Genomic DNA, 24633 nt, shown 5'->3' on the forward strand with positions numbered 1-24633 from the left:
TATCATCTGTCTGACTATCTATCTATCTATCTATTATCTATCTATCATCTGTCTGACTATCTATCTATCTATCTGTCTATCATCTGTGTGTCTATCTGTCTGTCTGTCTATCTATCTATCTATCTATCTATCTATCTATCTATCTATCTATCTATCTATCTATCATCTGTGTGTCTATCTATCTATCTATCTATCTATCTATCTATCTATCTATCTATCTATCTATCTATCTATCATCTGTCTGTCTGTCTGTCTGTCTGTCTCTGTCTGTCTGTCTATCTATCACCTCTCCCCCCTCCCTCCCTCCCTCTCCCTATCTCTTTCTCTTTAAGACTGGGGGCAGATGCCTGTCTGTTTGAATTCTAAAGTCTGAGAGCATTTGAACTTCTTTTTCTATTATTTTCACTATTTTATGGTCCCACCAGTTTGTCACATATTATTTCTTGTGGATCTTCCAATGCACTATTGTTGCTACTTTGTCACACCGTGCTTTGTGCGAACTTCTTACAGGGGCTAACCCGGTGATCCCCTGTTTCTCCAGCTTCTTTGCGGCAATTTTGCCATCTTCTCAATTCTGGCTAGGCGTGCGTTTGTCGTTAATTGTTCTTCGTTGCACTGAAATTGGTGTGATTGTTCTCGCCAACGGAGCAGCAGGTCTGTTGGTCTTAAAATGTCATTTTTTACCAGAATGTTTTTCTTGAAGTTGGGGGGGGAGAGGAAAGCAACAAGATAAGCTGACAGCAAGACACAAGTTGTGGTTAATCTTTAGAAAGAGAAGAGGAATTTGCAATATAGGGCTGCCAAAAAAAATCCATCAGAATTCATTCTCTCTCTCTCCCTCTCTCTCTCTCTCTCTCTCTCTCTCTCTCCCTCCCTCCCTCCCTCTCTCTCCCTCCCTTCCTGCCTTTCTTTCTGCCTTTGAATCAAATTTGACACCTGGCAAGAATAAAAATGTGGTTTGTGGTGACTTTCCAGTTTTGGGGATGTTTGTAGACTTAACCCTCTGGGGACATGGTAGAAAGCAGAGAGCGAAGACTGGGATAAAAATTCACTGATGCCAAACAAACCTTCCTTCTTTTGAGTTGCTGCCATTTTTCATTGTCTAATCTTACATTTTTGTTTCAGTTCATTTGATTTGCAGCTTCCTAGGAGACCGGTGTGTGTTTGTGTGTGTGTGGGGGAGGGAATAGGCAAGGGTTCTTCTTAATGTCCCCATTTTGGGACAAAACGACACCTCGTATAAGCAGCTGCCAAAAACGGGATCTTTCCCTAATTTAGAAAGTGTAAGTTTATTTTGAGCCGTGTTTCTCAACCTTGGCAATGTTTAAGATGCGTGAACTTCAGTTCCCAGAATTCCCCAGCCAGCATACGCTGCAAATGAAAAGCCAAAAAAGCCAATACAATCCTTGGTTGTATAAACAGAGGCATAGAATCAAAATTATGATTAGTGCCGTTTTATAAAGCCTTAGTAAGGCCACACCTGGAATAACTGCAATCAATTTTGGTCAGTGGTGGGATTCAGCCGGTTCGCACCTATTCGGGAGAACCGGTTGTTAACTTTTTTTTTTTTTTTTTACATAAAAAGTTTTATTTTTACAGTCATATCAAATAATTCATCCAATGTACAGTTATATACAATTAGTCGGGCTTGCCCAGTCACCACCCCCCTTTTTAACACTCTTCCCTCTTCTACCTTCTTTTACTTTCCAGACTTCCTCTCCTTCTCTTATCTACATCCTCTCCTCCCTCCACCCTACACTCCTTCTCCCTCTTCTACTCCTCTTCCTTCCTCTTCTCTTTCCTACCTCCTACTCTCTCTTTTCTCCCTCCTCACCGTTCTAAAATGGTAACTATGCAGACCCGATCCTACATTAATTATATTTCTTCAATAATCCCTGTACATTAACCATCACTCCATCTCTACCAAACCCCCCAATTCCCTCCCCTTACCCCCACCCCCACCCGACTTCCCAGAACAAAATGCAGGGTATCAAAACTAACAATCATAATCCAAAATAATTCCTAAATTATAATCTCTAGTCACACCACACTTAGTCACACTCTCAATTCCCCTCTCCTTCAAAAATATATCTAATACAAAATATTTCCTAAATTTACTCATATGCTATTCAATATTTTTTTTTATCTGATACTTATTTTAAATATAATCAATCCACATTTTCCATTCTAAAATATATTTTTCTAGTGTATAGTCTTTCAAGTAAGCGGAGATTTTTGTCATCTCTGCCAGATTTGATACTTTGAGTGTCCATTCTTCGATTGTAGGTAATTCTTCTTTCTTCCAATACTGAGCAATCAAAAGTCTTGCGACTGTTATTAAGTTCAAAATCAATTTAGTCTCTATAGCTGTGTAGTCCATAATTATTCCTAGTAGAAAGAACTGCGGAGTAAACTTAATCTTCTTTTTCAAAATATTCTGCATGATCCACCATACTTTAATCCAAAATGCTTTAACTTTTTTACAAGTCCACCATATATGGTAATAAGTAGCATCTTCACAATCGCATCTCCAACATTGGTTGTTAACTTTTTAAGTTAACTTTTTAAAAAGTTTTAAAAGTTTTAAACTTTTTAATAACTGTAGAACCAGTTGTTGGAAGAAATCTTATTTTGTTTTTTCCCACTTCACTGGGCTAATCCTATAAGGAAGGCGGGAAGGTAACATTCTGGTGGCGTTTCTAGCCTCATCTTTATTGTCCTGCTTACAGAAACCGCCTCTCTGCTTAACCCTTATTACAATTGTAACAGCTAAGGCGAAGAACCCATCGACGTGAGTGACGTTGAGCTGGCCACGCCCACACCGTCACATGACCGCTGAGCCACACCTACCCAGCTGGTCATTAGGGCAGAGAACCGGTTGTTAAATTATTTGAATCCCATCACTGATTTTGGTCCCCACGCTCCAAAAAGATGTTGAGACTTTTACAGAAAAAGTGCAGAGAATAGCAACTAAGATGATTAAAGGCCCGGAGACTAAAACATACGATGAACAGTTGCAGGATTTGGGTTTGGCTAGACTAGAGAAAAGAAGAATTAGGGGTGACATGAATAGAATAGAATAGAATAGAATAGAATAGAATATTATTATTATTATTATTATTATTATTATTATTATTATTATTATTATTATTAATATTAATATTAATATTAATATTAATATTAATATTATTATTTATTAGATTTCTATACTGCCCTTCTCCCGAAGGACTCAGGGCGGTGTACAGCCAAAATAAAAACAAACAATACAATATACAATTAAAACAAAAATTAAAAAACTTATTACACAATTGGCCTAAGACTTTAAAAACATTTAAAATTCTAAAAACCCATTAAAATTCATAATATAAATTTAAAAAACCAACAAAATTTAAGCCAGCCCCGCGCGAATAAATAAATGTGTTTTCAATTCGCGGCGGAAGGTCCGAAGGTCAGATATTTGGCGTAAACCAGGGGGAAGTTCATTCCAAAGAGTAGGAGCCCCCACAGAGAAGGATCTTCCCCTGGGGGCCGCCAGCCGACATTGTTTGGCGGACGGCACCCTGAGAAGTCCCTCTCTGTGTGAGCGTACGGGTCGGTGGGAGGCATGAGGTAACAGTAGGCGGTCCCGTAGATAGAATAGAATAGAATAGAATTGTCGTGTCCCCCTCCCTCTCCGACGACCGGGTCTAGGAAGTCTGTATCAAACATGGCCACGAAGCCTCTGCAGCTTTGCCAAATTCCTTTCAGATTTCTCAGGGCAGGCAGGAATCCAAGTTGTGACTTCAGCAAACCAGATGAGACTTTGCTTGACTCAAAGTTGCTTGACTCAAGCTGATCCTTTATATAGGCTGTGGGGTGTGGCTCCATGACTCAGCACTTATCCAGGCCTGCCCCTCCCTTCCTTCTGCTGACGTCGCCTCTCAGATCTCCGGAAGCGGGGATCCGTCCACTGTGAATTCCCTTCCTCTGAATCTGCTGCCGGTAATTCTAGCACGTGGCTGGCTCCCTGCTCACACGCTGTAGGAGTGAGGTTTATTTGTTCATTTCTGACTTTCAGTCTGGGCATGGTGCCAGGGCTGGGGGCTAGAGGCATGCCAGGCCGTTCCTCTTCATTATCAGACTCTGAATCTGATAGCAGGGCCGGGAAGAGGCGGGAGGGGCCCAGCTGAGGAGAGGAGGGAGGACGAGGCACAACAAGAATAGAATAGAATAGAATTTTTTATTGGCCAAGTGTGATTGGACACACAAGGAATTTGTCTTCGGTGCATATGCTCTCAGTGTACATAAAAGAAAAGATACCTTCATCAAGGTACAACACTTACAACACTTAATGATAGTCATAGGGTACAAAATTTAACACTTAATGATACAACACTTAATGATAGTCATAGGCTACAAATAAGCAATCGGGAAACAATATCAGTATAAATCGTAAGGATGATAGCTGTATTTGAGGGGCTGTCACAAAGAGGAACGGGGACAAATTATTCTCCAAAGCACCCAAAGGCAGGACAAGAAGCAACAGATGGAAACTAATCAAAGGAGAGAAGCAACCTGGAATTGAGGAGAAACTTCTTAACAGTGAGGACAATTAACCAGCGGGACAGCTTGCCACCAGAAGTTGTGGGTGCTCCATCACTGGAGGATTTTAAGAAGAGACTGGAAAGCCACTTGTCTGAAATGGGATAGGGTCTCCTGCCTGAACAGGGGGGCTGGACTAGAAGACCTCCGAGGTCCCTTCCAGCTCTATTCTGATTGATTGATTGATTGATTGATTGATGGAAGCACCCTTGTGATCACATGATTAAAATTTGGATACATTCCTTCCCCCCCACCTACCCATCCACCCAGTGAAAAGAGTAAAGGAGTAAAATGAGAGTAATCCCACTCTATAACCAAGTACAGGTAGCCCTCAACTTATCACAGTTCGTTTAGTGACTGTTACAATTGGCAGTGGAAAAAAAATGACTTACGATCATTTAAGAAGAGACTGGTTAGCCATCACTGCCCTATACCCGGGGTCTCCAACCTTGGCAACTTTAAGCCTGGCGGACTTCAACTCCCAGAATTCCCCAGCCAGCTTTGCCATCGCGTGCCAAAAGCGGGGAGGAGCACGGGAGGGTCGCTTGCATGCCCACACCCATAATTCAATGCACCCTGTCCCCCCGTGTGTGACACTCCCCTGCTTTTGACACGCAACGGCCCGGTGGGCCCGGTAGGCCTGTTTTTCACCCTACCCAGCCTCCAGAGCCTTTTTTGGAACCTGGGGAGGGTGAAAACTGCCTTCCCCATTCCCAGAGGTGCCCCAGAGGCTCCTTTCCCAACTTTCGGTGAGCCCTGAAGGCCCAAAAATCAGGAGCTGAACTAGGGCAACGGGACTGTGCCCAGAGATATGGCTCCGCATGCCACCTGTGGCACACATGCCATAGGTTCCCCATGTTGTGACTCCAGCCCCCGAACCTGGCCCCATGCCCGAAAGTGACTCCGAGAGTGAGGGGGAAGGGCCGGTAAGGCTTACCTCGGGAGCACCGATTCCTTTGGCTCGGCTCCAGGAGCCAGAACCAGGCCAGTCGGAGGATGTAATGAGGCCGTCATCCCCTGATTCCTCCCTTCCCCAGGCTACGCCTTCAGACCCAGCTGATAATAATAATCAAGCTTGGCTTGACCCACGCTTTAGAAGATTAGACAGGTGGCGTCATCAAAAGGAAGGGTGGGGCAGGAGCCCCACCCCACAGGATATATAAGGAGCTTTGGGACTGCTCTCACTCCACGGGAAGCGAAGTTTAGCTGATCCGTTTCAAAAAGAGCTGAAAGTCTTACTCTGTGAGTTAACTTTGGCAGGCAGTTGCGATTTCTCTGCCAGGACTGATAAGAGCCGTGAATCCACTGGCTGAAGGCCAGCTCGTGGGTCTGAAGTGGGGAAGGAGACAGAACACCCCATCACGCGTATAGGGTCTCCTATACTTGAGCAGGGGGTTGGACTGGAAGACCTCCAAGGTCCCTTCCAGCTCTATTCAGGTTGAGTGAAGCCTCTTAAACATGCCAAGGTTGAAAAACTTTGATTTGGAGAATTCAAATCCACTCTGAGCATCAGATGACTTTAAGCCTCTCACAGAACCTGGAAGAAAAACGGAGTACAGGCAATCCTTGACTTACGGCTCCAACGGAGCCCAAAATTTATGTTGCTAAGCGAGACAGTTTATTTATTTTTTTAGAGCAAAATTTTTATTTTTCATAATAATTCCCACAATTTGACCAGTGTACAATACAATCACTTATCCAACAATCAATCCTATACTCAAATTATACTCAATCAGGGCTGCTCGACCGCCACTCCCTCCCTTAATCCTTTCTTCCCTTCTCATCCTTCTTCAACTTTCCCCACCATCCTTCTCCTCGCTTTCCTACTTCCCCTCCTCTTTCCCACTTCTCACTACCATCGTTTCTAACCCTCTATCTTCTCCTTCTTCTCCTCCTCCTATCCTTTCTTCTCCCTCCCTTCTTTCCTACCTACCCACCTGCCTACCTACTTTCTTCCTTCTTTACTCCTCTTTCCTTACCCTTTCCCTTCGGGAGTGGTGACCGAGCAGTCCCGACTTTACACCATTCCAACTTGTTTAATTCTACCATTATTCCTGTACAATGGCAACCAATCAATTTATAGTCTTCCCTTCCCCCCATTTCCCCCTCCTCCCCGGAGACTTCCCAGAACAGAATACAGGGTATTGTAACTAACAAACATAATCTAAAATATAACATAAAACATATTCCATTTCACACCATCACACTATCAATTCCTTCTTTCTTAAACTAATACATAGCAATTCCTAACTTCACTCAAAAACTAATTGATATTTTTAATCTGATACTTATTTTGAATATAATCAATCCACTTCCTCCATTCCAAAGCGAGACAGTTTATTGACTGAGCTTTGTTCCATTTTACCACCTTCCCTGCCATGGTTGTTAAGTGAATCACGGCCCTTGTCAATTCTGTTATGTTCTGCTAAGCAAGACATCTGTTATGTGAGCTTTTGCGCCGTTTAACAGAAGGGATCTTGGAGGTCATCTAGTCCAACCCCTGCTCAAGTGGAAAACCTTAACGATTTCAGACAAATGGCTTCTCCAATCTCTTCTTGAAACCCTCCAGGGTTGGAGCAGCCACAACCTCCGGAGGCAAGCCGCTCCGTTTTACAACTTTTCTCGCCAACGTCATTAAGCGCATCGCTGCCGTGGTTACATTAGGAACAGGGTCGTTAAGCGAATCTGGTTTTCCCCATCGACTTTGCTTGTAAGAAGGTCACAAAAGGGGGGGAATCACATGACTGGAACCGTCGTAAGTATGAACCCAGTTGTCAAGGGGCTGAATTTTGATCCCGTGACCCTGGGGGTACTTTTTTATTTATTTTTTAATTTATATCCCGCCCTTCTCCGAAGACTCAGGGCGGCTTACACTATGTCAAGCAATTGTCTTCATCCATTTGTATATTATATACAAAGTCAATTTATTGCCCCCCCAACAATCTGGGTCCTCATTTTACCTACCTTATAAAGGATGGAAGGCTGAGTCAACCTTGGGCCTGGTGGGACTAGAACCTGCAGTAATTGCAGGCAGCTGCTGTTAATAACAGACTGCATTAGCAGCCTGAGCCACCAGAGGCTCAGGATCAGTGATCCTAAGTGTGAGAAATGGTCATAAGTCACTCTTTCAGTGACCTTGTTTGACCGGTCACTAACTGAAATGTTGACTGTCGAGGACTACCAGTATACGTAGCCCTGGACGTTAGGACTGTATTGGAGGCTGACCATTACGGTCGTACGTCATGATGGTCCTATTCAAGGTCAGTCCCACTCAAGGCAAGTTGAGTAAAATGTCCCTCAGGTCAGGGGTCTCCAACCTTGGCAACTTTAAAGACTTAGGGGCCTCTGTGGCTCAGACTGGTAAGACAGTCTGTTATTAACAACAGCTGCCTGCAATTACTGCAGGTTCTAGTCCCACCAGGCCCAAGGTTGACTCAGCCTTCCATCCTTTATAAGGGAGGTAAAATGAGGACCCAGATTGTTGGGGGGGCAATAAGTTGACTTTGTATATAATATACAAATGGATGAAGACTATTGCTTGACACAGTGTAAGCCGCCCTGAGTCTTCGGAGAAGGGTGGGATATAAATGCAAATTTTTAAAAAAAAGACTTGTGGACTTCGACTCCCAGAATCCCTCAGCCAGCAAAGCTGGCTGAGGAACTCTGGAAGTCGAAGTCCACAAGTCTTAAAGTTGCCAAGGTTGGAGACCCCTGCCTCAGGTGAAGGCCCCCTGTGCGTCACAATCGTTTGGGCTTGGCTGTGCGGGCGTCTACTGGCAGTTGTTGGTAGGCTTGGGCCAAGTCTAACTTTGCAAAGACTTGCCCTTGCCCCAAGAGTGCAATAAGTGTTGCACTACGGAACCCGGGTGGCGCTTTTCTGTAAGGCTTTGTTAAGCGTCGCCTTGTAGTCAGCGCAAATTCTAATTGACCCGTCCGGTTTTATGGGGTGACGATTGGCGTCTCCCACTTTGCGTGATCGACTGGCACCAAGATCCCTGATTAATGAGCTTATCCAGCTCCTTATCAATTTTGGTTTTAGGGCAAAGGACTCTCCTCGCCTTAAGCCTAATCTAGCACGTGGCTGGCTCCTGCTCACACGCTGTAGGAGTGAGGTTTATTTGTTCATTTCTGACTTTCAGTCTGGGCATGGTGCCAGGGCTGGGGGCTAGAGGCATGCCAGGCCGTTCCTCTTCATTATCAGACTCTGAATCTGCTGCGGTAATTCTAGCACGTGGCTGGCTCCTGCTCACACGCTGTAGGAGTGAGGTTTATTTGTTCATTTCTGACTTTCAGTCTGGGCATGGTGCCAGGGCTGGGGGCTAGAGGCATGCCAGGCCGTTCCTCTTCATTATCAGACTCTGAATCTGCTGCCGGTAATTCTAGCACGTGGCTGGCTCCCTGCTCACACGCTGTAGGAGTGAGGTTTATTTGTTCATTTCTGACTTTCAGTCTGGGCATGGTGCCAGGGCTGGGGGCTAGAGGCATGCCAGGCCGTTCCTCCTCATTATCAGACTCTGAATCTGCTGCGGTAATTCTAGCACGTGGCTGGCTCCCTGCGCACACGCTGTAGGAGTGAGGTTTATTTGTTCATTTCTGACTTTCAGTCTGGGCATGGTGCCAGGGCTGGGGGCTAGAGGCATGCCAGGCCGTTCCTCTTCATTATCAGACTCTGAATCTGATAGCAGGGCCGGGAAGAGGCGGGAGGGGCCCAGCTGAGGAGAGGAGGAGGACGAGGCACAACAAGAATAGAATAGAATAGAATAGAATAGAATAGAATTTTTATTGGCCAAGTGTGATTGGACACACAAGGAATTTGTCTTGATGCATATGCTCTCAGTGTACATAAAAGAAAAGATATCTTCATCAAGGTACAACACTTACAACACTTAACAATAGTCATAGGGCACAAATTTAACAATGATACAAGACTTAATGATAGTCATAGGGTACAAAATTTAACACTTAATGATAGTCATAGGGTACAAAATTTAACACTTAATGATACAACACTTACAACACTTACAACACTTAATGATACAACACTTAATGATACAACACTTACAACACTTAATGATAGTCATAGGGTACAAAATTTAACACTTAATGATACAACACTTAATGATACAACACTTAATGATAGTCATAGGGTACAAAATTTAACACTTAATGATAGTCATAGGGTACAAAATTTAACACTTAATGATAGTCATAGGGTACAAAATTTAACACTTAATGATACAACACTTACAACACTTACAACACTTAATGATAGTCATAGGGTACAAAATTTAAGCCAGCGAATAAATAAATGTGTTTTCAATTCGCGGCGGAAGGTCCAAGGTCAGATATTTGGCGTAAACCAGGGGGAAGTTCATTCCAAAGAGTAGGAGCCCCCACAGAGAAGGATCTCCCCCTGGGAGCCGCCAGCCGACATTGTTTGGCGGACGGCACCCTGAGAAGTCCCTCTCTGTGTGAGCGTACGGGTCGGTGGGAGGCATGAGGTAACAGTAGGTGGTCCCGTAGATAGAATAGAATAGAATAGAATTTTTATTGGCCAAGTGTGATTGGACACACAAGGAATTTGTCTTGATTGCATATGCTCTCAGTGTACATAAAAGAAAAGATACCTTCATCAAGGTACAACACTTAATGATAGTCATAGGCTACAAATAAGCAATCAGGAAACAATATCAGTATAAATCGTAAGGATGATAGCAGTATTTGAGGGGCTGTCACAAAGAGGAGCGGGGACAAATTATTCTCCAAAGCACCTGAGGGCAGGACAAGAAGCAACAGATGGAAACTAATCAAGGAGAGAAGCAACCTGGAATTGAGGAGAAACTTCTTAACAGTCAAGACAATTAACCAGCGGGACAGCTTGCCACCAGAGGTTGTGGCTACTCCATCACTGAAGGATTTTAAGAAGAGACTGGACAGCCACTTGTCTGAAATGGGATAGGGTCTCCTGCCTGAACAGGGGGGCTGGACTAGAAGACCTCCGAGGTCCATTCCAGCTCTATTCTGATTGATTGATTGATGGAAGCACCCCTGTGATCACATGATTAAAATTTGGATACATTCCTTCCCCCCCACCTACCCACCCACCCAGTGAAAAGAGTAAAAGAGTAAAATGAGAGTAATCCCACTCTATAACCAAGTACAGGTAGCCCTCAACTTATCATAGTTCGTTTAGTGACTGTTACAATTGGCACTGGGAAAAAAAATGACTTACGATCATTTAAGAAGAGACTGGACAGCCACTTGTCTCAAATGGGATAGGGTCTCTGCTGCTTTAGTAGACATTTCGTGTGCTCTGGCTTCGTCCAGGCGTTGGCTAGTGTCAGGTTGCTCTTGGCTAGCAGCCGTCGCCGTGAGCGGATGTCCTTGACCCCTCGGATGAGTTGCTCGAGTAGCACCTCGTCTAAGTCTCGGTATCCGCAGTCCTTGGGCGCTCTTCTTATGGCCATGTAGTCACCGATGGACTCGCCCTCCATCTGTCTCGTTCTCCGAATTCAAACCGCTGCGTATTTGGGCCGGCGTGGCGAAATGGTTCTTCAGCAAAGTCTGCAGAGTCGGCCACGATACCGATTGTATCGGCGTTGGCTCTGCCAGGGCTTCCGCAATCTCGATTACCTCCGGCCCGCAATGGCTTAAGAAGTAAGCCCGTTTGCGGTTATCAGGGATTCCCTGTAGTTCGTTGGCTTCTAGAAAGCTTTCGAAACGGGTCATATACGTTCCCCATTTCTCCTTGGCCGGGTTGTACGGTGCGGGTGGCGTGTTTGCCATTTCCGCGTTTCTGCCCTGAGTTTGCTGGGTTCGGAACTATCGTGGTTCTCCTTAGCCTCGAAATCCCACCTTCGTCGCCAATGTTAAGTTCGGGAAGTAACGAGGCTGGAGACCAGGGTAGTGACAACAGCTCTTTAATATATGGTGAACCCAGCAACAGGCTGGGCGAAAACCCTCTCCTTTTATACAATTCTGTTGGAGGCTTTGACCAATCAGCAACGTGCTGATTTCCCGCTCAAATATTTAAAGGTACAACACTTACAACACTTAATGATAGTCATAGGGTACAAAATTTAACACTTAATGATACAACACTTAATGATAGTCATAGGCTACAAATAAGCAATCGGGAAACAATATCAGTATAAATCGTAAGGATGATAGCTGTATTTGAGGGGCTGTCACAAAGAGGAACGGGGACAAATTATTCTCCAAAGCACCTGAGGGCAGGACAAGAAGCAACAGATGGAAACTAATCAAGGAGAGAAGCAACCTGGAATTGAGGAGAAACTTCTTAACAGTGAGGACAATTAACCAGCGGGACAGCTTGCCACCAGAAGTTGTGGGTGCTCCATCACTGGAGGATTTTAAGAAGAGACTGGAAAGCCACTTGTCTGAAATGGGATAGGGTCTCCTGCCTGAACAGGGGGGCTGGACTAGGAGGCCTCGAGGTCCCTTCCAGCTCTATTCTGATTGATTGATTGATTGATTGATTGATGGAAGCACCCTTGTGATCACATGATTAAAATTTGGATACATTCCTTCCCCCCCACCTACCCATCCACCCAGTGAAAAGAGTAAAGGAGTAAAATGAGAGTAATCCCACTCTATAACCAAGTACAGGTAGCCCTCAACTTATCACAGTTCGTTTAGTGACTGTTACAATTGGCAGTGGAAAAAAAATGACTTACGATCATTTAAGAAGAGACTGGTTAGCCATCACTGCCCTATACCCGGGGTCTCCAACCTTGGCAACTTTAAGCCTGGCGGACTTCAACTCCCAGAATTGCCAAAAGCGGGAGGAGCAGGAGGTCGCTTGCATGCCCACACCCATAATTCAATGCACCCTGTCCCCGTGTGTGACACTCCCTGCTTTTGACACATAGCGGCCCGATGGGCCAGTAGGCCTGTTTTTCACCCTACCCAGCCTCCAGAGCCTTTTTTGGAACCTGGGGAGGGTGAAAACTGCCTTCCCCATTCCCAGAGGTGCCCCAGAGGCTCCTTTCCCAACTTTCGGTGAGCCCTGAAGGCCCAAAAATCAGGAGCTGAACTAGGGCAACGGGACTGTGCCCAGAGATATGGCTCCGCACCTGTGGCACACATGCCATGGTTCCCCATGTTGTGACTCCAGCCCCAGACCTGGCCCCATGCCCGAAAGTGACTCCGAGAGTGAGGGGAAGGGCGGTGGCTACCTCGGGAGCACCGATTCCTTTGGCTCGGCTCCAGGAGCCAGAACCAGGCCAGTCGGAGGACGTAATGAGGCCGTCATCCCCTGATTCCTCCCTTCCCCAGGCTACGCCTTCAGACCCAGCTGATAATAATAACCAAGCTTGGATTGACCCACGCTTCAGAAAATTAGAAAGGTGGCGTCATCAAAAGGAAGGGTGGGGCAGGAGCTTTGGGATGGCTCTCACTCCACGGGAAGCAAAGTTTAGCTGATCCGTTTCAAAAAGAGCTGAAAGTCTTACTCTGTGAGTTAACTTTGGCAGGCAGCTGCGTTTTCTCTGCCAGGACTGATAAGAGCCGTGAATCCACTGGCTGAAGGCCAGCTCGTGGGTCTGAAGTGGGGAAGGAGACAGAACACCCCATCACACGTATAGGGTCTCCTATACTTGAGCAGGGGGTTGGACTGGAAGACCTCCAAGGTCCCTTCCAGCTCTATTCAGGTTGAGTGAAGCCTCTTAAACATGCCAAGGTTGAAAAACTTTGATTTGGAGAATTCAAATCCACTCTGAGCATCAGATGACTTTAAGCCTCTCACAGAACCTGGAAGAAAAACGGAGTACAGGCAATCCTTGACTTACGGCTCCAACGGAGCCCAAAATTTATGTTGCTAAGCGAGACAGTTTATTTATTTTTTTAGAGCAAAATTTTTATTTTCCATAATAATTCCCACAACTTGACCAGTGTACAATACAATCACTTATCCAACAATCAATCCTATACTCAAATTATACTCAATCAGGGCTGCTCGACCGCCACTCCCTCCCTTAATCCTTTCTACCCTTCTCATCCTTCTTCAACTTTCCCCACCATCCTTCTCCTCGCTTTCCTACTTCCCCTCCTCTTCCCCACTTCTCACTACCATCCTTTCTAACCCTCTATTTTCTCCTTCTTCTCCTCCTCCTATCCTTTCTTCTCCTCCTTCTTTCCTACCTACCCACCTGCCTACCTACTTTCTTCCTTCTTTACTCCTCTTTCCTTACCCTTTCCTTCGGGAGTGGTGACCGAGCAGTCCCGACTTTACACCATTCCAACTTGTTTAATTCTACCATTATTCCTGTACAATGGCAACCAATCAATTTATAGTCTTCCCTCCCCCCATTTCCCCTCCTCCCCGAGACTTCCCAGAACAGAATACAGGGTATTGTAACTAACAAACATAATCTAAAATATAACATAAAACATATTCCATTTCACACCATCACACTATCAATTCCTTCTTTCTTAAACTAATACATAGCAATTCCTAACTTCACTCAAAAACTAATTGATATTTTTTAATCTGATACTTATTTTGAATATAATCAATCCACTTCCTCCATTCCAAAGCGAGACAGTTTATTGACTGAGCTTTGTTCCATTTTACCACCTTCCTGCCATGGTTGTTAAGTGAATCACGGCCCTTGTCAATTCTGTTATGTTCTGCTAAGCAAGACATCTGTTATGTGAGCTTTTAGCACGTTTAACAGAAGGGATCTTGGAGGTCATCTAGTCCAACCCCTGCTCAAGTGGAAAACCTTAACGATTTCAGACAAATGGCTTCTCCAATCTCTTCTTGAAACCCTCCAGGGTTGGAGCAGCCACAACCTCCGGAGGCAAGCCGCTCCGTTTTACAACTTTTCTTGCCAACGTCATTAAGCGCATCGCTGCCGTGGTTACGTTAGGAACAGGGTTGTTAAGCGAATCTGGTTTTCCCCATCGACTTTGCTTGTAAGAAGGTCACAAAAGGGGGGGGATCACATGACTGGAACCGTCGTAAAGTATGAACCCAGTTGTCAAGGGTCTGAATTTTGATCCCGTGACCCTGGGGTACTTTTTATTTATTTTTTAGAGCAAAATTTTTATTTTCATAATAATTCCCACAATTTGACCAGTGTACAATACAATCACTTATCCAACAATCAATCCTATACTCAAATTATACTCAATCAGGGCTGCTCGACCGCCACTCCCTCCCTTAATCCTTTCTTCCTTCTCATCCTTCTTCAACTTTCCCCACCATCCTTCTCCTCGCTTTCCTACTTCCCTCCTCTTCCCACTTCTCACTACCATCCTTTCTAACCCTCTATCTTCTCCTTCTTCTCCTCCTCCTATCCTTTCTTCTCCTCCTTCTTTCCTACCTACCCACCTGCCTACCTACTTTCTTCCTTCTTTACTCCTCTTTCCTTACCCTTTCCTTCGGGAGTGGTGACCGAGCAGTCCCGACTTTACACCATTCCAACTTGTTTAATTCTACCATTATTCCTGTACAATGGCAATCAATCAATTTATAAGCTTCCTCCCCCCATTTCCCCTCCTCCCCGAGACTTCCCAGAACAGAATACCAGGTATTGTAACTAACAAACATAATCTAAAATATAACATAAAACATATTCCATTTCACACCATCACACTATCAATTCCCTTCTTTCTTAAACTAATACATAGCAATTCCTAACTTCACTCAAAAACTAAATGATATTTTTTAATCTGATACTTATTTTGAATATAATCGATCCACTTCCTCCATTCCAAAGCGAGACAGTTTATTGACTGAGCTTTGTTCCATTTTACCACCTTCCCTGCCATGGTTGTTAAGTGAATCACGGCCCTTGTCAATTCTGTTATGTTCTGCTAAGCAAGACATCTGTTATGTGAGCTTTTGCGCCGTTTAACAGAAGGGATCTTGGAGGTCATCTAGTCCAACCCCTGCTCAAGTGGAAAACCTTAACGATTTCAGACAAATGGCTTCTCCAATCTCTTCTTGAAACCCTCCAGGGTTGGAGCAGCCACAACCTCCGGAGGCAAGCCGCTCCGTTTTACAACTTTTCTCGCCAACGTCATTAAGCGCATCGCTGCCGTGGTTACATTAGGAACAGGGTCGTTAAGCGAATCTGGTTTTCCCCATCGACTTTGCTTGTAAGAAGGTCACAAAAGGGGGGGAATCACATGACTGGAACCGTCGTAAGTATGAACCCAGTTGTCAAGGGGCTGAATTTTGATCCCGTGACCCTGGGGTACTTTTTATTTATTTTTTAGAGCAAAATTTTTATTTTCATAATATTTCCCACAATTTGACCAGTGTACAATACAATCACTTATCCAACAATCAATCCTATACTCAAATTATACTCAATCAGGGCTGCTCCACCGCCACTCCCTCCCTTAATCCTTTCTTCCCTTCTCATCCTTCTTCATCTTTTCCCACCATCCTTCTCCTCGCTTTCCTACTTCCCTCCTCTTCCCACTTCTCACTACCATCCTTTCTAACCCTCTATCTTCTCCTTCTTCTCCTCCTCCTATCCTTTCTTCTCCTCCTTCTTTCCTACCTACCCACCTGCCTACCTACTTTCTTCCTTCTTTACTCCTCTTTCCTTACCCTTTCCCTTCGGGAGTGGTGACCGAGCAGTCCCGACTTTACACCATTCCAACTTGTTTAATTCTACCATTATTCCTGTACAATGGCAGTCAATCAATTTATAAGCTTCCTCCCCCATTTCCCCTCCTCCCCGAGACTTCCCAGAACAGAATACCAGGTATTGTAACTAACAAACAGAATCTAAAATATAACATAAAACATATTCCATTTCACACCATCACACTATCAATTCCCTTCTTTCTTAAACTCTAATACATAGCAATTCCTAACTTCACTCAAAAACTAATTGATATTTTTTAATCTGATACTTATTTTGAATATAATCGATCCACTTCCTCCATTCCAAAGCGAGACAGTTTATTGACTGAGCTTTGTCCCATTTTACCACCTTCCCTGCCATGGTTGTTAAGTGAATCACGGCCCTTGTCAATTCTGTTATGTTCTGCTAAGCAAGACATCTGTTATGTGAGCTTTTGCGCCGTTTAACAGAAGGGATCTTGGAGGTCATCTAGTCCAACCCCTGCTCAAGTGGAAAACCTTAACGATTTCAGACAAATGGCTTCTCCAATCTCTTCTTGAAACCCTCCAGGGTTGGAGCAGCCACAACCTCCGGAGGCAAGCCGCTCCGTTTTACAACTTTTCTTGCCAACGTCATTAAGCGCATCGCTGCCGTGGTTACGTTAGGAACAGGGTTGTTAAGCGAATCTGGTTTTCCCCATCGACTTTGCTTGTAAGAAGGTCACAAAAGGGGGGGGATCACATGACTGGAACCGTCGTAAGTATGAACCCAGTTGTCAAGGGTCTGAATTTTGATCCCGTGACCCTGGGGGTACTTTTTTATTTATTTTTTAATTTATATCCCGCCCTTCTCCGAAGACTCAGGGCGGCTTAAACTGTGTTAAGCAATAGTCTTCATCCATTTGTATATTATATACAAAGTCAACTTTTATTGCCCCCCCCAACAATCTGGGTCCTCATTTTACCTACCTTATAAAGGATGGAAGGCTGAGTCAACCTCGGGCCTGGTGGGGCTCGAACCTGCAGTAATTGCAGGCAGCTGTGTGTTAATAACAGACTGCATTAGCAGCCTGAGCCACCAGAGGCTCAGGATCTGTGATCCTAAGTTTGAGAAATGGTCATAAGTCACTCTTTCAGTGACCTTGTTTGACCGGTCACTAAGTGAAATGTTGACTGTCGAGGACTACCAGTATACGTAGCCCTGGACGTTAGGACCGTATTGGAGGCTGACCATTACGGTCGTACGTCATGATGGTCCTATTCAAGGTCAGTCCCACTCAAGGCAAGTTGAGTAAAATGTCCCTCAGGTCAGGGGTCTCCAACCTTGGCAACTTTAAAGACTTAGGGGCCTCTGTGGCTCAGACTGGTAAGACAGTCTGTTATTAACAGCAGCTGCTTGCAATTACTGCAGGTTCAAGCCCCACCAGGCCCAAGGTCGACTCAGCCTTCCATCCTTTATAAGGTAGGTAAAATGAGGACCCAGATTGTTGGGGGCAATAAGTTGACTTTGTATATAATATACAAATGGATGAAGACTATTGCTTGACATAGTGTAAGCCACCCTGAGTCTTCAGAGAAGGGCGGGCTATAAATCCAAATTTAAAAAAAAAAGACTTGTGGACTCCGCCCCCCAGAATCCCTCAGCCAGCAAAGCTGGCTGAGGAACTCTGGAAGTCGAAGTCCACAAGTCTTAAAGTTGCCAAGGTTGGAGACCCCTGCCTCAGGTGATGTCCCAGCCTGCTTGCATAAATGCCGATGATGCAATAATAAGAGGACTTGTGATGATGATGATGATGACAGATGCCTTCTTCTCCCATCCCTCAGGGAAGATGGATACCTTCAGCACTAAGAATTTGGCTCTCCAAGCTCAGAAGAAGCTGCTGAGCAAGATGGCCTCCAAAAACATGGCCAGCATCTTCATCGATGACATCAGCAGCGAGATCCTGGACGAGCTCTACCGGGTCACCAAGGAATACACTCACAACCGCAAAGAAGCCCAAAAGGTCATCAAGAACCTGATCAAGATCGTGGTGAAGTTGGGCGTCTTGTACCGCAACAAGCAGTTCGCCGTCGAAGAGCTGGTCTTGATGGACCGCTTCCGTAAGAAGCTCCATACCTTGGCCATGACGGCGGTCAGCTTCTACCAGGTAGACTTCACTTTCGACCGCCGGGTCATGTCCAACATGCTCAACGAATGCCGCGACCTGCTCCACCAAGCCGTCAACACGCACCTGACCGGCAAGTCCCATTCTCGGATCAACCATGTCTTCAACCATTTCGCGGACTACGAGTTCCTCTCCGCGCTCTACGGTTCTTCGGAGCCCTACCAGACCCACCTGCAACGGATCTGCGAAGGGCTGAACCAAATGTTGGATGAAGGCAACATCTGAAACACCGAAGCCTGTATCTTCAAGACTCCGGTGGACTCCTTGACTTTGGTTTCTCCACCCTCCGGATCTGCTTTTGACGTAATGGAGGAGTATTTTACGAATGAGATTGTGGGGTGTTCTTGTTGTTGTTGTTGTTTTTAGTGATGGATGGTTTCACCTTGGGTTTTTCCACTGTCCTCTCTTAACTTTCTCCAAGAGACTAAAGGAGGTTTATAAAGGGTTTGGGTGGAAGGCAACCAGGGCCAACTCTGATGGAGACCATCATTGAGGGCCATCTCCAGATTTGTTCTTGAACAGAACAGAATGACAGAGTTGGAAGGGACCATGGAGGTCTTCTAGTCCAGAGGTCTTCAACCTTGGCAGCTTTAAGACTTGTGGACTTCAACTCCCAGAATTCTGGGAGTTGAAGTCCACAAGTCTTAAAGCTGCCAAGGTTGAAGACCTCTGTTCTAGTCCAATCCCCTGGATTTTTGACTTAAATAATTGACTTCCACTCTGGTACCTCTTCAACCTGAAAGGGCTAAAGAGGTGGGTTACACCGCAAGCTATTTCCAGACCCCTGTGTTGTCTTGCTAACAACAGCGTAACAAAGTGGGAAGGGACCTTGGAGGTCTTCTAGTCCAACCCCTTGCTCAGGCAGGAAATCCGATACCAAAGCAGAACAAACGGTTGTCCAAGCTCTTCTTAAAAACTTCCGGTATTGGAGCACCCACAACTTCTGGAGGCAAGTAGTTCCACAGATTGATTGTTCTCACTGTTAGGAAGTTTCTCCTTAGTTCTAGATTGCTTCTCTCCTTGACGAGTTTCCATCCGTTGCTTCTTGTCCTGCCTTCAGGTGCTTTGGAGAATAGCTTGACTCCCTCTTCTTTGGGGCAGCCCCTCAAAAACTGGAAGACTGCTATCGTGTCACCCTGAGTCCTCCTTTTCATTAAATTAGACATACCCAATTCCAGCAACCGTTCTTTATATATTGTCCCCCTAATCATCTTTGTCGCTCTTCTCTGCACGTCTGCATCTGGTCTTCTTCTAGAATAGAAGATGCATCTGTGGGAGCAACTAAACCAAAGATTTGATTTGGTTGGGCCTTCTAACTTTCACCAAATCTTTTCAAGGAGCTCCTTTGGCCAAGTGGGACATCGATGGTCTTTCTTCCCAACGTGGCTGGCATTCGCACATAAACGCAACTCTTAAAGGTCCATTGCGCTTCTCCAAATGTTCCACTTCCCACCGGCAGCTTATTTAGCTTTGGCAGTCAGCCAAGGAGCTCCTGTGGAAATGCTTTCAAGTTGGAAGGAACCCGGAGGGCATCCATCTGATCTGAGAGAAAAACTGCACTGAAGCACCCACAATTGTTGGCTCTCCAGCCTTCATGGTCAAAACTCAAAGGATTGTGGGGGTTTTTGGTTGTAACATTCATCTACATTCTATCTTACTGTAATTTGATTCTGTGCCCTGCCCAGTGTTTTGGCAACTTTAAGAGGGGTAGACTTTGATTCCCAGAATCCCCCAGCTGGCATGCTTTAAGATGGGTGGACTTCAACTCCCAGAATTCCCTAGCCAGCCAAGTTTTAAGATGGGTAGACTTCAACTCCCAGAATTCCCTAGCCAGCCAAGCTTTAAGATGGGTGGACTTCAACTCCCAGAATCCCCCAGCGGGCCAAGTTTTAAGATGGGTGGACTTCAACTCCCAGAATCCCTCAGCCGGCATACTTTAAGATGGGTGGACTTCAACTCCCAGAATCCCCAGCCGGCATGCTTTAAGATGGGTGGACTTCAACCCCCAGAATCCCCCAGCCGGACAAGCTTTATGATGGGTGAACTTCAACTCCCAGAATCCCCCAGCCGGCCAAGCTTTAAGATGGGTGGGCTTCAACTCCCAGAATCCCCCAGCCGTCATGCTTTAAGATGGGTGGGCTTCAACTCCCAGAATCCCTCAGCCGGCGTGCTTCAAGATGGATGAATGTCAACTCCCAGAATCCCCCAGCCGGACAAGTTTTAAGATGGGTGGACTTCAACTCCCAGAATCCCTCAGCCGGCATGCTTTAAGATGGATGAACTTCAACTCCCAGAATCCCCCAGCCGGCCAAGTTTTAAGATGGGTGGACTTCAACCCCCAGAATCCCCCAGCCGGCCAAGCTTTAAGATGAGTGAACTTCAACTCCCAGAATCCCCCAGCCAGCCAAACTTTAAGATGGGTGGACTTCAGCTCCCAGAATCCCCAGCCGGCATGCTTTAAGATGGGTGGACTTCAACCCCCAGAATCCCCCAGCTGGCCAAGTTTTAAGATGGGTGAACTTCAATTCCCAGAATCCCCCAGCCGGACAAGCTTTAAGATGGATGAACTTCAACTCCCAGAATCCCCCAGCTGGCCAAGTTTTAAGATGGGTGAACTTCAACTCCCAGAATCCCCTAGCCGGCCAAGCTTTAAGGTGGGTGGGCTTCAACTCCCAGAATCCCCCAGCCGGCCAAGCTTTAAGGTGGGTGGGCTTCAACTCCCAGAATCCTCCAGCCGGCCAAGCTTTAAGATGGGTGAACTTCAACTCCCAGAATCCCCCAGCCGGCCAAGCTTTAAGATGGGTGGGCTTCAACTCCCAGAATCCCCCAGCCGGCCAAGTTTTAAGATGGGTGGACTTCAACTCCCAGAATCCCCAGCCGGCATGCTTTAAGATGGGTGGACTTCAACCCCCAGAATCCCGCAGCCGGCCAAGCTTTAAGATGGGTGGGCTTCAACTCCCAGAATCCCCCAGCCGGCCAAGTTTTAAGATGGGTGGACTTCAACTCCCAGAATCCCTCAGCCGGACAAGCTTTAAGATGGATGAACTTCTACTCCCAGAATCCCCCAGCCGGCCAAGTTTTAAGATGGGTGGACTTCAACTCCCAGAATCCCCAGCCGGCATGCTTTAAGATGGGTGGACTTCAACTCCCAGAATCCCCAGCCGGCATGCTTTAAGATGGGTGGACTTCAACCCCCAGAATCCCGCAGCCGGCCAAGCTTTAAGATGGGTGAACAACTCCCAGAATCCCCCAGCCAGCCAAGCTTTAAGATGGGTGGACTTCAACTCCCAGAATCCCCCAGCTAACATGCTTGGAATCCAAGTCCAGACTTCTTAAATTTTCCAAATCTCAGAAACACGGCTTGACGTATTCATATCTAACATAAAAACCCATTGCTTCTCAATAGCTCCTTAATTGTTTTTCTTTCCCAAAATATTGTTTGTGAGGAGGAAAAAAAATCGCTTTGGATTTCAGCCAAAGGCCATTCTCAACAAACCTACACATTCCGGTGTGAAGTTAGAGTACAACTGGATGTTTGGGATGTAGAAAATATGATCGTGGCCATCTTGATGGCGAACCAGGACAGGGGTCTCCAACCTTGGCCACTTTAAGACTTGTGGACTTCAATTCCCAGAATCCCTCAGCCAGCAAAGCTGGCTGAGGGATTCTGGGAGTTGAAGTCCACAAGTCTTAAAGTGGCCAAGGTTGGCGACCCCTGAACCAGGAGACCTCCTGAGTGTTCAGATTTCACGCCGCAGCTCTGCCTTCCAAAGTTTGTTTTGGAGACAAGGGCAAAACACTTGTGGTATTGTGATTTTTATTTTTATTTTTCCTAAACAAAGCGTGGCGAAGGAGCGAAAATCCACAAAACGGCAGATATACGCAGTCCTTGACTTACGACCGCAATGGAACCCAACGCTTCTCCAACGCAGGTGTTGTGAAGTGGGGTTTTGCCCCATCGTACGACCTTTCTTTTCACCGTGGTTAAGCAAAGGTTTCACCGTGGTTAAGCAAAGATCACGGGACCGCTCCGCCAGGACACTGCGACCGTCATAAATACGAATCAATTGCCAAGCGTCTAAATTTGGATCGCGCTGCCACGGTCCGAAGTCCCCTTTTTTTCAGTGTCGTCGTAACTTCGAACGGTCATTAAACGAAAGGTTGTAAGTTGGGGACTACCTGCAATGTGTGATTTCTGATCCCCGTCGTGGATGAGCTCTAAAAAGAGGAGGCCGAATAGTTCGGAATAAAACAGATTATGTACCACCCTTAATGTGAATATTTCAATCCTCTTTCAGAGGAAAACGTTTAATGCACCGTTCCCCAACTCTTCCAGTTTTGGGGACCAGTGGTGGTGGGGGAGGAGGGAATGGTTACTGTCGTGTCCCACTCCTCCGCTGACGGCTGGGTCAGGGAAATCCGTATCAAGCGTGCCTCTGCAGCTCTGCCAAAGTCCTAGCAAAGTCCTCAGGGCAGGCAGGAGACCAGAAAGTGACTTCAGCAAGATATGTTTAGACTTTGCCTGACTCAGAGAATGCCAGAAAGCAGATCCTTTATATAGGCCATGGGGTGTGGCTCCATGACTCAGCACTTATCCAGGCCTGCCCCTCCCTTCCTTCTGTTGCCTCCGCCTATCAAGTCTTCTGACGCGAGGGTCACTCCAGTCTGCAGCTGTTGGCAATTGACCTCCCTCAGGCTCACATGCTGTGGAGGAGGGGGAGGGGTCTAGTTGCTCCGTTTGCCTGGGCATGGAGCCAGAGCTGGGGGCTGGAGGTATTTCCTCCTCTTCAGCCTGTCTGGGCATGGAGCCAGGGCTGGGGCCGGAGGCATACTAGGACATTCCTCCGTGTTCAGAAGCAGATAAGAAGGCCCCGGCTGTGGTGAGATCGGACGAAACACAACAGTTACGTGCAGTGATGGGTTGCTACCAGTTCGTACCGGATTGGGTGAACTGGTAGCAGCGGTGATGGGAGACTCCGCCACACATCCGGACACTTCTGCACATGTGCAGAAGTGCCGTGCACAAGCAAAACAGTTGTGACGGGATTTGGAACCCGCCCCTGGTTATGTGTGAGCACACTAGTGTACAACTCCATCCACGTGCATGGCAGGCAAACACAGCCGCCCCTGACACAACTGAAGCTCCGTGCTTGCACCCTCTTGCCAGCTGCTTCCAGGACCCGGACCAAACACAGACCAAGACCCACTAGCGGGCTGCAGCCTGGGGACCCCTGCTTTAATGCATTGGTCACCAACCAGTGGTCCGTGGACCACTGGTGGTCCATGAGAAAATTTTGGTGGTCCTCAGAAAAATTATTTGCATTTTTTTAATATTGCACTCAATCACGGGTCCTGAAACTCTACGGCCCCTGGGCTGGATACGTGCAATGAACGTTTGTGTTGCTGCAGAGAGTCTCCCCCTTCGGGGTCTTTTTGTGCGGGTCGGAGGGGGGCAGAAATTCCAACTTGGGGTCTGTTTCAGCCTCCTGGTGTGGGGCTTTGGGCGAAGGCTGGAGGGAAGTGCCACTGGTGGCGAAGAGCCGGAGGGCCTCGTTCCAGTGGGACTGCATCATGGCCTGGAACTGGCTGACCATTTCAACCCGCTGAGCCTCCAGACGTCAGTACCTGGCCTTACACTCCCGCAGGTCTTCCCTCTGCTTGGAAAGTCTATGCTCCTAGTCCTCAGTGAGGTGCTTCTGCTGAGCCTTCCTCTTGGTCAGATCCAATTTGAACTGAGCTGTTTTGCCAACTCTTTCTCGTGGCGGCTGCTTAGCTCCCACAAGTGCTTCCCGTTGGGGCCCTAAACAGCCCGGGCGGGCGGGCAGGCGAGGAATAGCGAGTAGAGGCTGGCAAGATGCCCCTCGACGTGAGTGACATTGAGTTGGCCACGCCCATCCAGTCACATGACCACCTAGCCACACCCACCCAGCCGGTCATTAGGCAGGTCATATTAGTGGTCCACGGGGGTTTAAAATTATAAATTTAGTGGTCCCTGAGGTTGGTGACTCCTGCTTTAATGCATACATTTCAGTCTATGGAGATTCTCCGTCGTCCAGGTCGTGGTTGCCCCAAAGGTGTGTTTTTTTCAAGAGGCAACTGGACTTTCTGGTTTTTCTTTTTTTTTTTTTTTTTTTGCAAAAATTTTTTATTTTTCCATAATAATTCCCACAATTTGACCAGTGTACAATACGATCACTTATCCAACAATCAGTCCTATACTCAAATTATACTCAGTCAGGGCTGCTCGACTGCCACTCCCCCCTTTAATCCTTTCTTCCCTTC

General features: G+C 46.3%; 1 protein-coding gene across 1 annotated transcript in view; it reads left to right on the plus strand.

The window, feature by feature from the left end:
• TNFAIP8L1 (TNF alpha induced protein 8 like 1) overlaps positions 1–22522 on the plus strand; it is a 37699-nt gene extending 15177 nt beyond the window's left edge. Inside the window, exon 2 of the mRNA XM_058163648.1 lies at positions 18011–22522. Coding sequence (XP_058019631.1) covers positions 18016–18576 — 561 coding nt within the window. The 5' untranslated portion in view covers positions 18011–18015 and the 3' untranslated portion in view covers positions 18577–22522. The remainder of the gene's footprint in view (positions 1–18010) is intronic.
• Positions 22523–24633: the final 2111 nt, after the last annotated feature.

Source organism: Ahaetulla prasina, chromosome 1, assembly GCF_028640845.1.
Source record: "Ahaetulla prasina isolate Xishuangbanna chromosome 1, ASM2864084v1, whole genome shotgun sequence".
Lineage (NCBI taxonomy): Eukaryota > Metazoa > Chordata > Lepidosauria > Squamata > Colubridae > Ahaetulla > Ahaetulla prasina.